Source organism: Lepisosteus platostomus, chromosome 3, assembly GCF_059453375.1.
Source record: "Lepisosteus platostomus isolate fLepPlt1 chromosome 3, fLepPlt1.hap1, whole genome shotgun sequence".
Taxonomy (NCBI): Eukaryota; Metazoa; Chordata; class Actinopteri; order Semionotiformes; family Lepisosteidae; genus Lepisosteus; species Lepisosteus platostomus.
This window is the reverse complement of record NC_142613.1, coordinates 18,167,121-18,181,991: the sequence shown is the minus strand read 5'-3', so window position 1 is coordinate 18,181,991 and position 14,871 is coordinate 18,167,121. Positions and strand designations below refer to the sequence as shown.

At 35.3% G+C, this 14,871-nt stretch overlaps 1 protein-coding gene across 1 annotated transcript in view; it reads left to right on the top strand.

Annotated features, from left to right (window-relative positions):
• mrps18a (mitochondrial ribosomal protein S18A) overlaps positions 1 to 14,871 on the top strand; it is a 47,033-nt gene that overhangs the window by 25,540 nt on the left and 6,622 nt on the right. Inside the window, exons 4-5 of the mRNA XM_088624788.1 lie at positions 7,041 to 7,164; positions 7,750 to 7,822. Of these exons, the coding sequence (XP_088480914.1) occupies positions 7,041 to 7,164; positions 7,750 to 7,822 (197 nt within the window). The remainder of the gene's footprint in view (positions 1 to 7,040; positions 7,165 to 7,749; positions 7,823 to 14,871) is intronic.

Genomic DNA, 14,871 nt, shown 5'->3' with positions numbered 1-14,871 from the left:
CAGGTTAGTTTTCTCTCAAGTCCTTTCCTGCTTAATGAAAGAAAAAGAGATAACGTTATACAGACAGAAAATGTGCAGTTAACGTAGAAGGACAACCCATCATTATCAGGGATTTTGAAAAATGTTAACTCCCTTTTCACGTTTTCTGAAAGTTCAAATTATGTATACTATGTACACATTTTGAAACTTATATTTTTCATTAAAACTTCAATGCTTCATTGCTAGGTAAAAGAAGTCAAATGTCGACAAAATCCACAAAGAAAACAAATTGTTGATTGCATACAGTAAATATTACGACCAATACTTGGTCAAAGCACATTTTACAGCAATTACAGTTGCAAGTCTTTTTGGGTAGGTTTCTAGCAACTTTGCACACCAGCTTGATGTAATTTTATGGGAAGAGTTGAAGTTGTTTGGGAATAGCTTATGGATTTGGGTCATTTTCATGCTGAAAGGTGAATTTTCATCCCCTGCTTCCACTAAGATTAGCCTCTAATGTGCTCCATCCGTTTTTCTGCTCAGTTTTGACAAGCTTCCCAGTTCGTGCTGAAGACAAGCAGCCCTTTAACATAATTCTGCCACCACCATGCTTGACAGTAGGAGCTAGTAATAGGTGTTGACTGTGAGATATACTGTGCTGGGCTTGTGGCGGACATAAGGGTTTGCATTTAGACCAAAATGTTCATATTTTGTCTTGTCTAAACACAAACACCTTTACTTTAGTTTAAGCATACAGTAGCACACTTGTGGTGAAGCACACTTCGCTCTATCCTAGTAAACTCAGAGGGAGAACGAGGAAGCATTAAACTACTAAGTATCAACTAGAAGCATATTCCATTTTGTTATGGAGATGGTATATTGAAGAGGATTGGGAAACTGCATGACTTGTGAAGTGGTAATTCACATATAAATGAGAAAATTGGATGCTGAGGAGTATGTGGCAGCTAACAATGGGAAGCATTGACTGCCACTTGTTTTGAGTACTAATTTTGACTAGATCTACAGTATATATCAGAACTTAAATGTGATTTTTAAGAGGAAACCTAAAATAATTTCCAATTACATTGATTTCCAATGCAGTGGCCTCAGGAAACGTTAGTTGTGATCTCGAAAAAGCAACACATTTTCCAGTTCGGTATTTATGTTCGAATGAGATTTGTACAGTTGTGATGCTAATACGGTAAATTGTTCTGAAAAAAATCCTAAAGATCCAGAACATTGTAAGTGGCATTCATACAAGCAAGAATTAGAAAAAAATGCATATCGAAGCCATAAAAGAACAAGTACAAGGGGGTCAGGCGTCAGCCTGGATGAAAACGACACTATACAAAATACAAAAATATAGACTGTGAAATCTCTGATCTAAGAGCCTTTAGTGACTTTAGTGAAAAAGTCTGAGCTGACATCACTCTCATGTTTCCAAAAGTCAGTCAAAATTAAAAGTAGAAAAAAGGAGGAAAGTATCTGACACTGGGTCGTAAATCCATGTGCACTTACAAGAAGAAAATACAATGGGAAACATCAGGGTCTTTGAAAAAGGAGATGTTTTCAGAAGGAGCCCTTCTGATGTAATGGCTTCCTCTGCTTCCTGCACTGAAGAAAAATGGTACAGCCATTACTGAGACCCTTGTGCAGGGTACAATAAAAAGGACTGAATGCTAGCCCTCTCAGTGATGTCCTCACTCCTAGAAAAGCATGTTTCTTTTTCAGTTACTGAGTCAGAGGTAAAATGATGGCACAAATTTCTCAGCAGTGAACAGGGCCATATTGTCTGTTCTTTCACAAAATTAGTCATCTATTAATGTAACAGAAGAAATAAACACTTTGTCTCCACCACCCAACCACACTGCTTCAAACCTGGAAGCCTTGCAGGTTTTGTCCTATCCAAGAATCTGTCTGGATCATCCCTCTGATTTCTTTCTGGGAATCCCACTATGATAGCTAAATGATTGCCAAAGTGAATGATTGCAGTCCAACTATGAAAGCTTGCCTTGGAGAAGCTACTGCTCCAAAAGCAGTCCTCTAACATGAATAATAGAGATTTGAGTATTTCAGCAATTGTGTCTACATCTCTTGTGACAATTCACAAGTTTGTCACATCCTTCTAACAAGAGGTGATTCTGATCCATTTGCTACATGAGCAGAGTGGTTATTTTAGCTAGCACAGGTGCGTCTGATTCCTTCATACTCTGCTTGGTAAGAGAAAAAACAACATCGTACAACAACACAAATATAATAAAAAGCAGAGTGTGGTACAATATAAATTATAATCAGGGTCTGCAGCAGGAGTTCTAACTAGCTATGTATTTCAGCATAATGGTCGCATGATCACATGAGTGGGAATATTGTTAACTACATATTAAATTGGGTATTAACAACCACCAAATTTGACTTGCCATTTGGCAAATCTAAAATCAGTAACCACTCCAATACAGGGACATGGATGAGCCAGAGCCTATCCTGGCAAGCAGTGGGCGCAAAGCAGGATACACCCTGGATGGGATGCCAGTCCATCACAGGCAGACACACAAACACACACTCACACCAGGGCCAATATTACAGAAGCCAGTTAACCTACTAGTATGTCTTTGGACTGTGCGAAGAAACAGGACTACCCAGGGGAAACCCACAGAAACATGGGGTGAATATACAAACTGAACTGAACTCAGGGCCCCAGGGCTGCAAGGCAGAAATGCAAATTTTACTATAATATCTAATATCACCATGCTTCCTCTCATTAGGTTCAACTAGTTGATAGAAAATGAACTGACCTTGAGGTGCAACCATTGTTTCCAAAACAAGTTTATTTTTTATTATTCTCTCTTCTTTATCTAAATAAAATTACTTATAATTTGTTTTATTTTAAACTACATACATTTTGACACTGTTTGATATTACTGTGTGATTGATTTTCTAAACTTTGGCATTGAAACAAAATTAAAATGGAAAAATGTTACAAATATTTACACATTCTTTCAGGATTGTGTCTGAAAAAGAGACGTATCAGGCTTTTAGCTGTTTTTCTCACTTCTTGTAAAAGTAAAGTTAATTTTTTGCACAGAAATTTGGTTTCAGAATAAAATCAAGGACTAATATCCCCAGAAGAATTTGATTCTGTGATCTTGACACATTTCTTTATCTCACATGTTGCTGTTAAAAGATGTGCAAGATTGTTTGTCACAGTATACATTTTTCTTTTATAGTCCTGTTTTTTTTAGGGAAATTTTAACAATTTCCCTCACGGGATCAATACAGTATCTTATTAAATTATATTTAAAAATTATAAATTTTGAAAATTGAGATTTAATTTGAAAGATATAATCATTTTTTATATTATGCTTTGTAATGGTAACATTCATTTATTGTGATGAAACACAAGCTCCATACCAGAGACTTAAAATAAATTATAACATAATTGTGTCACATAAGGAGTCACTTTCAAATCCAAAGTAAAATAAAACTTTTCGTGATTACATTTTAACAGTTGCTTACTTCAAACTTTGAGATGAGGGTTGAAAGTTGTATAAAACACTATATTATTTGAAGTGAGTGTTTAATATTGCTTGTTTTTCCTTTGTTAGGATATTTCTGGCTTGTGTTCAACTACTAGGTATAGCCACCCATAAATCATCCATGTACCATGCATGAGTTCTTATATTTACCAGGCAAGTTTGGATTACTTCTATCGGAAAGAATTAACAATAAGAGCTTGAGACAATCTGGAGAGTTCCTTTTTCTGTGTTGTTTCAAATTTTAAATAAAATTACATTTTTCCCTAATAGAAAATGACTGAGGGAGATTCTTCTAACACCATAAATTTAAATTCACATTTAAAGTGCTAAATGTGATAGCTCTCCTTTTTTCCTCTCTTTATCACCCTTGAAGACACCCATCTGTTTAAAATACTACAGTAATAGCACCTTTAATTTAACCAGCTGTCATTGTCAAATCAAATCCCCACTTTTTGGCTGAGCACCAGTCTCTGACCCATAGGTTTTGACTCTGAGATGCATATTAGTTTAAGGGAGCAGTTTGTAAAAGTAGAAAATCTACAGAGACAGAGGAGATCAGCACATATCTGCATAACTTTTTTAACATCTTTTGTGTGGATATAATACCAAATGAAGTTAAAACTGATTTTTTAAGTTGACTTTCTGATTTAACAGCTGGTGGAAAATGGTAGCCCAACCCCAAAATATTTGTGAGATTGCATGCACAAGGTTTAGAATTTAACTTGTGCATGTAGTGTCTTAAGCCAAAGCAAATCTAAGAAGACATGGACTAGAAAAATAGTAATTATTTCAGCCACAAGAGAAATTAATTGGAAGACTTGTCATCATTTAAACTGTCAAAATTAAATGTATAACTTGCGAAGAAGGCATGAAATAGGCAAAGTACTTAGCCTTATTGATTTTCAGCCATTGTGACATCTACTGTTATTCTTCATACAGATGCAAAGATCATCTGTTTATATTGAAACACTGGAAAAAATGAGAATGTGGTTATTAGACAAGTTAGCTGCATTACCCTTCATTGCAAACCTTCCAACTTTAGACTCTGAAACGTTAGACTCTGAAACATTGAACCTCTAAATTCAGAACATACAAAAGGTTAAAAATAAGACGAGGCAATTTTCCTAGGGTCATTCGGTGGTAAGCTAATTCAAGGATCCCATCCAGCAATTTCCTGAAAGAGGCAACAGCATACCCGGGCTCCTTTTCTTTGTTTTAAATGCACTTTTCACATAGTTTCCACTTGAATCCTCTTGTTAGTGTTTCACTGTTTATTCTGAAGATGTCAACTGTGTCGACTAGGTCAGTACCTTTGAGGATTTTAAAGACAAGTTGGTCTTAATTTCTGCACTTTTAATTTGCACGTTTTTCATTTGACATCCCTCAAGAATGCATGTTAAAATTTTAACTTAATTTATTATAAAATGGGCGCAGCTGGCATCTGTGTATACCATACGTGTATATGCTGCACACACCAATCATCCCATCATCGCATTTATCTTTTAATAAATAAAATATGTTTATATTGTATGTTTAACCAAATGTTTATATTGTATAAAGTCTAAAATCAATAAAATCTAAAAATAAACTGCTGTGGGGAAAAATCTTTCAAATTAAATTCAGTGCAAAAAAACTGTAAATTATTTTTGAAATAATTTTTTACAATAAAATTGTCAATCTTTCAGGTCAACATTCAGTGATGTATTTAATATAAGTCTACATTTTCATAATCAACTTTAAGCCTAATTAAGGAATGTATTTGCTATGTTACTTATGAGACTTAAAATAAATGCCATTTAAAACGCCAGAACGACCAAGGATGGTAGGGCAGTCTAGATCCTTTGTAGACACATGACTATGCATCTATGGCATTTTCCACGTCATTCACCGCCTATAATTAACAATAGTCTTCCTTTTCACATTTAACATACAAACTAACGGATATTAACAAACATTAACTTTAAAAATCACTTTTAGTACAACTATAAAAAACATCTTGCATGAATGATTGTAATTGTTTTTATTTGGGCCTTCAACCTTGTGATTGTGGACCCATTGAAGCTGAGGACAGAAGAAATGTCTTTACCCAGAGGATTGCTGTCCACATGAGTCTCCTAATGGCCTCCTCTCACTTGTAACTTCTTCTTATGCTCTTATTCTGTGCAGAGCAGTATTATTGTTTTAGAATATGCTGCCCAAGACTATCCACTTTATTCTAGATTAGATCTTGCTAGTGCATTGTAGACTTTTTATTTTATTTTAAAATAACTTACAATTATTTAAATTGTTCTTTTAACTAAAAGTCCTAATTTTGTTTGCCTTATTTGTTGCTTCCCCACATTATCTAGAATAAGTAAATCATGTGTGAACATAAACAACTGCAGTAAGTCTTTTGCATCAAGATTGAGTCTAAATAGCCTCTTCAAGCTCAAGTTTCCCCTTTTGTATTTATAGATTGTTTTTGTTACCTGCATGTAATACCCTGCACTTGTTTACTTTAAACTTCATCTGCCAGGTGTCTTGAATTTTATCTCTTTTTCAATTTCATTTTCAGCTCTTCATTTTCAGTGTTTGCTAGTCCTCCTATTTTTTTATACAGTGCCAGAATTGTTCTTATTGACATGAATTGGGAAGAGTTAATTGATTACATCTACCTGATTTCAGCATTCACCTCTTATTTGTACCATCTGTTTTTTATTAGCTAGTTCTCCGTTCAACTCTGTCTTTCCCCGAATGCTTAGCACCTGTAATTTGAGAGTTCTGAGTAGCACTGGCTAGTACAGTGTTTCATTTTTCTGGTTAATGAGAATTCAAAAATACAAATCTGTGACAAACTGCTTAGGATACTGACTACGTGTTTGGTATTTTGGCATTCAGGTGAATGAAGATGTAATGTAAAAAAGTTTGATTTATTATGGAGAAATGGGTATTTTTAAGACCTGTCTGTAATCTTGGCATAATTAAGATTTATTTTAAAAACACTATAAACATCCAGGGTGTATCCCACCATGCGCCTGTAGCTTGCTGGGCATGGATCCATCTCCCCTACAATACTGAATTGAATGAATTGATTAGAAAATGGATGGATGAATTAATCAAGTAATCATCCCTAAACAAGATGAAGCAAGCCAGTGAATGTTATAAACAAACATTAACTTAATTTGTAATTATCCTCCATCTCAGGGGATGCAGTTTTCACGTAACAAAGTTGCACAAGTACCATTACAAGAAAACAGCATTATCATGTAAAGGATAGCGATAAAGAAATCTGTAATGTGCTAGATGTGGATTCATTCGTACTAAAAGAATGTTGAGACAAAAAAAAATGATGCTTGAAACAAGATTCTTCTAAGACCCTATAGGACATACTAGAATAAAGAACATTTGCTAGCAAGCAAATCTAGCTTTTGATGTTCATGTCAGACAAAACCTTCATTATTACACTTTCTTTTGAAGCTCCAAAGCTCTAGAATGAGCACAGTGGGAAACAGATCCTTCGCTATACTGTCCTCTTCCGTTGGATTGTAGGATGTGCTGCTGCTCAGCCAGTTCATCCGGTCGGATGGGGGGATGCTGCCTCGCCGTGTCACCGGACTGTGCACAGAAGAGCACCGAAAGATCGAAGTGTGCGTGAAAATGGCACACAGAGCTGGTGAGGCAGGCCGACACGTCAGTCTGATTGTTAAATTGATAAATGGATTGCAAGAAATGTACCAGAATGCAATATTTACACTAATGTTTTAAGTCCTGAAGATAAGTGGCCATATTTTCAGTCAAAGCCATTTTTTCACAGATTTATGGAATTTATGATTCACTAAAATGAGCTTCAGTTACAGGCTAAACCTGGTTGGGAATTCTTGTTGTAGGATGAATGCACAGAAAAAAAAATTCTGCACACGTGTAGTGATTCTTCATTGATCGTTTATGGAATACAAATGATATTTTGGCCAGTCACTTTCTCTGTCTGTCACGGATGTCATATAGTTGTCACACATGTAATTAGAAACTTAATACCTAAAAAACTTATAGCAAAATATCTTTAATTTACAATTCAGAAATTAAAGCATACGTTAAGTTTACACTTGGTCTGCCAGTTTGTTTTCATTTTCTTCTTTGAATTCTCTTAGGCCACCCTGCAGTGTGGGAACTACTGTACACCACCTCAGAATTATTATACACTGTTAAAGAAAAGTATTCAGTATTGGTGTAATCTCTCATTTGCCAATTGCTTTTCAAGGACTGCTTCCAGACCACAAGCCACTTTTGCCAGAGGGTCATGTTCCAAAGAAACAAAAGCCACAGCTAAATAGGTGAGAAACTCTTTTTTAATAATCTGCCATTCATCCTGACACTACGTTTTATACTAGCTGCTTTGTGCTGTAATGACACATTGGCTCTGAGTGCGTGGAACTGAGAATTCCTTTGTTCCCTTATTTCTTCAGCTATAAAGCTGTTCTACAGCTTCCCGGTGGTCTTTTTTAACAAAGGCTGGGTTGCTAGCTCTTGGTTCTTTCTGTCACCTTAGGCAAGTCACCTGACTCTCTGCTTCCATTAGTTGTTAAGTAAGGCAGGGTAGGAGCCACTGTAATTCCAGATGATGCTTCTCAGTAGGCCTTTCCTGGGGTTTCCCCTCCCCCCGGCTAATTAAGCTTCCGGTTTTTGTAACTGAGGTTGCCCATGCTAAGTAGGATTGGCTGGACTCCACAGCGACACCTGCTGAGATCCGTGAGGTTGGATTAACCACAGACTCCACAGCTCTTTGTTCTGGCTCCCCACCAAGCAGACGGCTGGGTATTTAATAACAAGATATGATCCTCAAAGGAAAACTAATTGCCTTCCATCAGAGTGCCACCACTGCTGGTACTTAACATGCCTTATACATGCCTCTGGTCAGATATTTATCTGCTAGTCATGTGCTTACATAAAAATCTATCACTTCATGCACTTAGTCAGTACAGAAACATAGAAATCTCGAAAGCACATTTAAGAATATACATTAAAGTATCAGTAATATAGAACAAGACATCTGCAATGTGAAAAATACTCTTATAATAAGGCTGCAAGTATATGAACATTTTCAGGTGTTAATTATTAGATTCGTTTATGATGTGCTTCATAAAGTTAGGTGTTAAAGTGTTTTTTTTCATACCTGTCTATTTAAATACTACTTGTATACCAATTAAATTTTAATTAAAACTGTTCTTCTATAGCCTGATGTTTTTGATCATTTAATAAAAGTTTGTAAATTTGACACTGAAAGCCATGGAATGTGAAGAATATTTGTAATGCAGTGTTATATTTTTAAATATAGATTTAAATATCTTAAGTGGATTGTTAATATTGATATATTTGGAATTGTGGTTCATGCAAATTTTGCATTTTCTGAAATTAAAAAAAATCTTTATATTGAATATAATGTAGAAACTTTTGAATGTTCAAATATTTAGAACACTGTATTATGACTAAATGTATAAAACAGCTCATTAGCTATGAATGTACTGCACACAGGCATTACTTTGAAAGTCTTTTCCACTCTGGAGAACCTTCCAATTTTTATTCATGGTTTTAATTGACAGGGAGAGTTGATTTGATTGTTCCTTCAATCGTGGTAGGAGAGATTAGCACCTCCAAAAATCAACTGTCTGGTCTGATTTAATAATAGACATTTTGGGACTGACGCTGGCTTATGTTTACAATTCTGCATTTGAAAGTGGTAGTGGACTAAACCCAAAGCGAGGTTTAGCCCTCTCATTTCATTAAGGGAAGTGTTTAATGGTCTAGGACCAGAACAAAAGAGAAAAAAAACTCAGATTATGTCATCCTTGAAGATGAATACAAGACTCCATTTAAGAAATGAGTACCTTTAATTATGTCAAGCATGTTTACACCAATTATTATAGTAAAGAGGGACTTAAAGCTTGCTTAAAGCTTTTTTTTCCCATTTCTGTGTTATGGGAAAATTTGGTGTCTGCAAGTATTGTGTTGGGTTCACACCAGGAGTCAGTACAATGGAGCCCCTCCGTCTGATGCTTGCGTACACTACAGAGTGAATTGTGAAGTAGGAGATGTTCCCATGGGATTGGAGCCTCCTTACGTACCTTTTGGTGTTTTTGCTCCCAAAGGGCCAATACAAGAAGGTTAATGCTCTTTTTTTTGTCTGTGACGTATGTTGCCTGTTTTTTTTCCATTTAAAACGATAAAATCTGCAGACCAAAAATTTTGAAAAGGAGCACATAAAATAGAAGGTGAAAGTAAAGCATGCACTAAAGTCTCTCAAACATTTTGTACAGCCTGCGTTAGCAATATAGGCCTGATTAAGTAAAACCACTCAAAACGATTGTACAGTTTTGAAGTGTAAACATGTTAAACGTCTTTTAAATCTTCCCATTTAATACCTCAAAAAGCATTTGCACGAAGGAGTTTCAGCATTGAAACCATGAACAGTTTTATATATTTTTCCATTGTGAATATCGTCAAGTTATCATGTTTTCCCATGGCTACTTTCTTCTTTGCGAATTGTGAGGAAATTATTCAGAAAGGAAATTGTGGAATCCGACTACACTTTTTGATATGACAATATTTAGGCCTCACTCACATCTCAGTTAGCATATCTGCTTTTTAATTTGCGGTATCAAAGGTGTCGTTCATTATTTGAAAAAACATACATACCCTCTAAATACTTTGTTTTATTTTTAAGCACCATGGCTTAACAAACTGAGGTTTTGTAGGCACACCAAATAATTATTTAATAGAAAACACAGTGACCCACATTATAATGTTATGATTTTAAAATGTACTAATAATACTTATAGTACAAATAATAAATTTCAAGTGTATGAATATACTTATGAGTTGCGATGGTGTGGGGTGTAATAGGGTAAGGATGGAGATAACAGTTTTGTTGAGAACAAATAGTTCTCTCTCCACATGCTACACTGCATACTCACATTTGTGCATAATAACACATTATCCCCTTTCACATACATTTGTCAGACTTTCTGGGCAGAGTGCATTGTGTGTATATGAAAAACAGCTCAATGGATAATGGACTGGCCACCCCAAAATATACTGTAGCACGTTTGGGTCGCATTGAACTGGCGTTGTAAAGTTTTATGACCATGTGCACTTACTAACCTGTATGAAGCACATCTCTGCAATTCTTATATAATTTCCAAGAGAGACACAATTGCTTTTCTAATGCTGATGCTACACTGTGTGTGAGCAGTTGTGAGCATAGCTAGCATTACTTGGTGGACACGAGATATTGAACTCATTCATTGAAAAATTGAACCCCCTTGGCATTTAACCTTCTGTGACTTCAAAATGTGTTTGAACATTGATGTGTTGTAGAAATATCAGCATTAATTGTTATTTGTCTGCCTAAATTGAATCTGTATTTTGTTACCTGTTGAGTAAAATTTGCCTCCCTGTATACTATTTTAAATGTTAAATGTCTGTTTAGTTTTCTTAATAAACAAATTCTAACTGGAACAGAGACGATTACGTGGGAACATGATTTAGTTATTCAGTAATGTGAAAGGCATTGATCAAGTAAAGTCAGAGGACTCATTCAAGATCAGCAGCAATAGAAAGATCCAAGGACTTAAGTGGAAATAAAGTTTAGGGCCATTTAAGACAGGAGGCACTTCTACACAAAAGCTGTGGGAGTCTGGCACCTAATTCCGGGACATGTGGTTGAATCTGACTCTCTGAGATCATTTAAGAAAAGAGTACATGGAATATCAAGCTGCTAGCAATCAAATGAACAACATGGGCTGAATGGTCCCCTCCCATTTGTAACTTTTCTTTTGCCCTGTGTTCTTAAAAAATATGTACAAATCCTCCAGATCTGTGCTTTATTTATTAGAGCACAATTTTCAACAATGTCTAAATGTTTCATCATTAGAATTTGTTTTGATTAGTTTGTTGTAAAAAGTGATATGCAAAGACCATTGATTCAGCAGCTGCAACTACTGTATTTTTTACAAAAGAACTGTGGTTTCAGCAGCATAAAACATGCCTTTGTACAAGGACATAAAGCTGAGTTTGGCCACAAACCACAAACATCCAAGCCATTAACCACTGGTCCACCTAACTAACCGCCTAAGACAAATTTTCATCATATTATTAATCTGATTATGGTTTGGAATTGCCTTTTTTTTTTCTAACACAAAATCCCTTCCTCCTTATAAAAAGTGTTCTCATCATTAGTTATTATAGGTTGGATAGAACACAGCTTTAGCAAAACAAGGCAATAGATATTTTTTTAAAATTACAAAGAACGTGAAACCTATTATCAGCCTTGCAGTTTAAGCTAGAAATTCTGATTATCAATCAAAGCATTATACAAATATATCATTTTGTGGACTTGGTACAGGTAGAACAATTTATAATTGTTTAGTGACATCTGGGTATTTGAGAAGTGCTTAATGGATTAATGTATTAATAGCCGGTGATCACAAATTATTGCTACTGATTATTGACCCCAGTAAAACTTTTGTTAATGCATTAGTTGAAGTGTTCTACTGAAAACATGATGGAACCTCAAAGAATACTGTAAATCCTTGATTCAATTCATAAATTACCTAATCAGCAGTGCACATAAATGTACGTAATTTGCCCCACAAAATTCCACCCTTTAATTGAAGGTAGGTTTACTGTGATTATTACTGTCCCATTTCTTTAACCATGCTGACATTTATTTCATGGAAGGGAGCCCATGTTTTGGAAATGAAAAGCATATGTTTCCTCCACTGAGGGTTACAATAAAAAAAAGAATTGCATGAGTAGCGCATAACTGGCCCCATGGACATGAATTTTCATTTACAAAGGTCATTAACATGATAGGCTTTAGCGGGAGTTTATTAAATAAATGTGTTCGTCTGTCTTATGGTTCTTTTAGTTGTGCTTCAAACAAAAACAAAAACAACAGTTGCGTAACTTCACTGTGACTTCTGCTAGGGAAGGACGGCCTCTCTTTCATTCTTCATTCTCCTTTCTCCATATCACCCCACTGTTTCTTTTCCCAGACTTCCATTTAGGAGATTACAAGCTTCTTTTCCTCTGAACTCAGTCCAGGTTGTTTTTCTTCACTAAATCTGCCTTCTTCCTCTTTGTTACAGCTTTAAGTCGGTGTTGGAGATATCGATCTTTGGCAGCATATAAGCTTAAAGATGAAGCTAAAATAAGGGACAGAGGATTTTAGAATTCCTTATTAAACTGTGATAAAACACAGTATAGCTGCCGTGAATAGATGTGTATATTTTAAAATTATATGCATATTTTCAAAAACTGTGTCAGAGGAATGTTGCAGTACTTAATTTCTATAATTGGAGGGGGGGGCATTGCTTGCCTGCTGCTGGTAGGCTATTCTTATGAAATTATAATGAGAATAAGAACATAATCCTTGAAGTAAAAGAATAATGCAGAAAAAAGTACCAGAAATGAAGTACAGTCACGCCAGAACTTTGTTGACATTGTATGTTATCCTTGACTAACAGGAGAGTTGAAGCTTCTTCTAACTGATTTTAGGCACCCTATTCAACTATGTTGAATCTTTTGATGTCCACAACTTTGGAACTCAAATATAAATCTCAAATGTTTAATTTGCATTCTGCAATAGCAAGTTTTCATTTTAGTTCAGAGATTAATTTTTGTTTTTTGTTGTTCATGTAGTTTTACAGAAGGCTATTTTCTAATCAGGATGTTTGTTTTTCACGCAGTTGCTTGATCCTTTTTTATCTTTGCATTTACCGTAGCTGTTTTTGCAGTGCCTCCTGGTATGAAGCAGATAAAAAAGAAGTATGCTTTTATGGACAAATATGTAAATTTGAAACCTAGATTTGAATGTTTTGGGGGGTTTATTTTGCTGGGAATGTCAAGCATATTTACATTTGATTCCATTCATTCAACAGATTTCTTACCTTTTATTTTGTGTAGCACACATTGTACTTTAATTTTAATTACTATCTCCATCTCAAGAAGCACAGTGAAGACGTTTTTCAAGGTAAATACAGTTGCTAAAGATACTGGAGCATTTTATAATCAGTTGATTTTATTGTTTGAGATGTTTTCTACTTTTTTTATATAGTCATTGGCTGCATGAACTATAATGAAATGGACAGCTGTGTTTCCTTTCAAGGTCCTTTTGTTATTACATTCTGATAAGAATTACATAGATCATTATGCAGAGCTGTTGTGTGAATCCCTGTAGTGTAGCTTTGGCAGCAGATATGCCTTTCCTGTGAGACCTAAACAAGCCTTTATTTGAGGTATGAACAAAGATATATACCCCATTATCATCCTGTCTTCCTCGAGCCGTTCAAAGCAGAACAGTGAATGCAATCAGATGATGAACTGAGATTGCCCTAGGTTGAATCTCACATCGATAACTCTTGTCTTGCACATGAAAGATGCCACTATCTTCCAGAACAGTAAAAGATCCTCTCCCATCTACTGGCAGTTACATGTCTGGATCACAAAGGCCTCATTGTGTTTAAAAGCAAGCAGTCATACTCTTTTGTTATTCTTCAAACTATCTGAAATTCATCTTACAAGTTTGATCTTAAGTATTTTTCTTTTTCTTTGTAGTATTCCTGTGACCAAAGACATAACAAAACTAAAAGGAGTTTGAAACAGCTTTGTCACAGCTTTGAACTTGCAGGTTGTAGCTGGTTGAAGTTTGATAAGTCCCTCTGGTGTATTAAGAATGTTTTACACAAGGGCTGGCTGCTTTAAAAAAATATATATATATATTTTATGGAATTCATGATAAACTTCTACATAAAGGGTAATTATACAGCAAGCATGAAATTTTACAATCTTGTGTAATTTAATTTTGTCCCAAGCTCCTTTTGCAGGTGCAATAGATTTCAATCTGTGATCCTCCCATTGACAAAATGTTCTTAAACTATAAAAGTCTGTTTATAGCAAGAAATGAAAAGCACTCTTAATAGTCCTACTTACCCACAAAATAGGAGAAAATGTCTATTTACACCAGTATGGTTTTAATTGGAGTGATTTTAAAATGGTTTTGCTGTTTTGCAGTTAAGAACAGCTCTGCTTACATCATTCTTGTTCTTAGAATAATTGAAAATTAGTTTTGATACACAAGTTTTCCAAAAACAAATGGTGACTTAAGTTTGGTCTCGTTAGAAGGTGGATTAAGTAATGGCACGCTTGATAACACATCTTCATAGCTGTCTTCTGGGGTTTGAATTCCTGTTTGGACCTACTCACTGTTTGACCTTAGATATAGGGCAGGTTTCTTAGGCGAACTGCACCTGAGAGAAATGACTGGGAATGTAAGTATAACACAGCCAGACAGGTCAGCGGAGGTGCATCTCAAAATGTCTAGTAG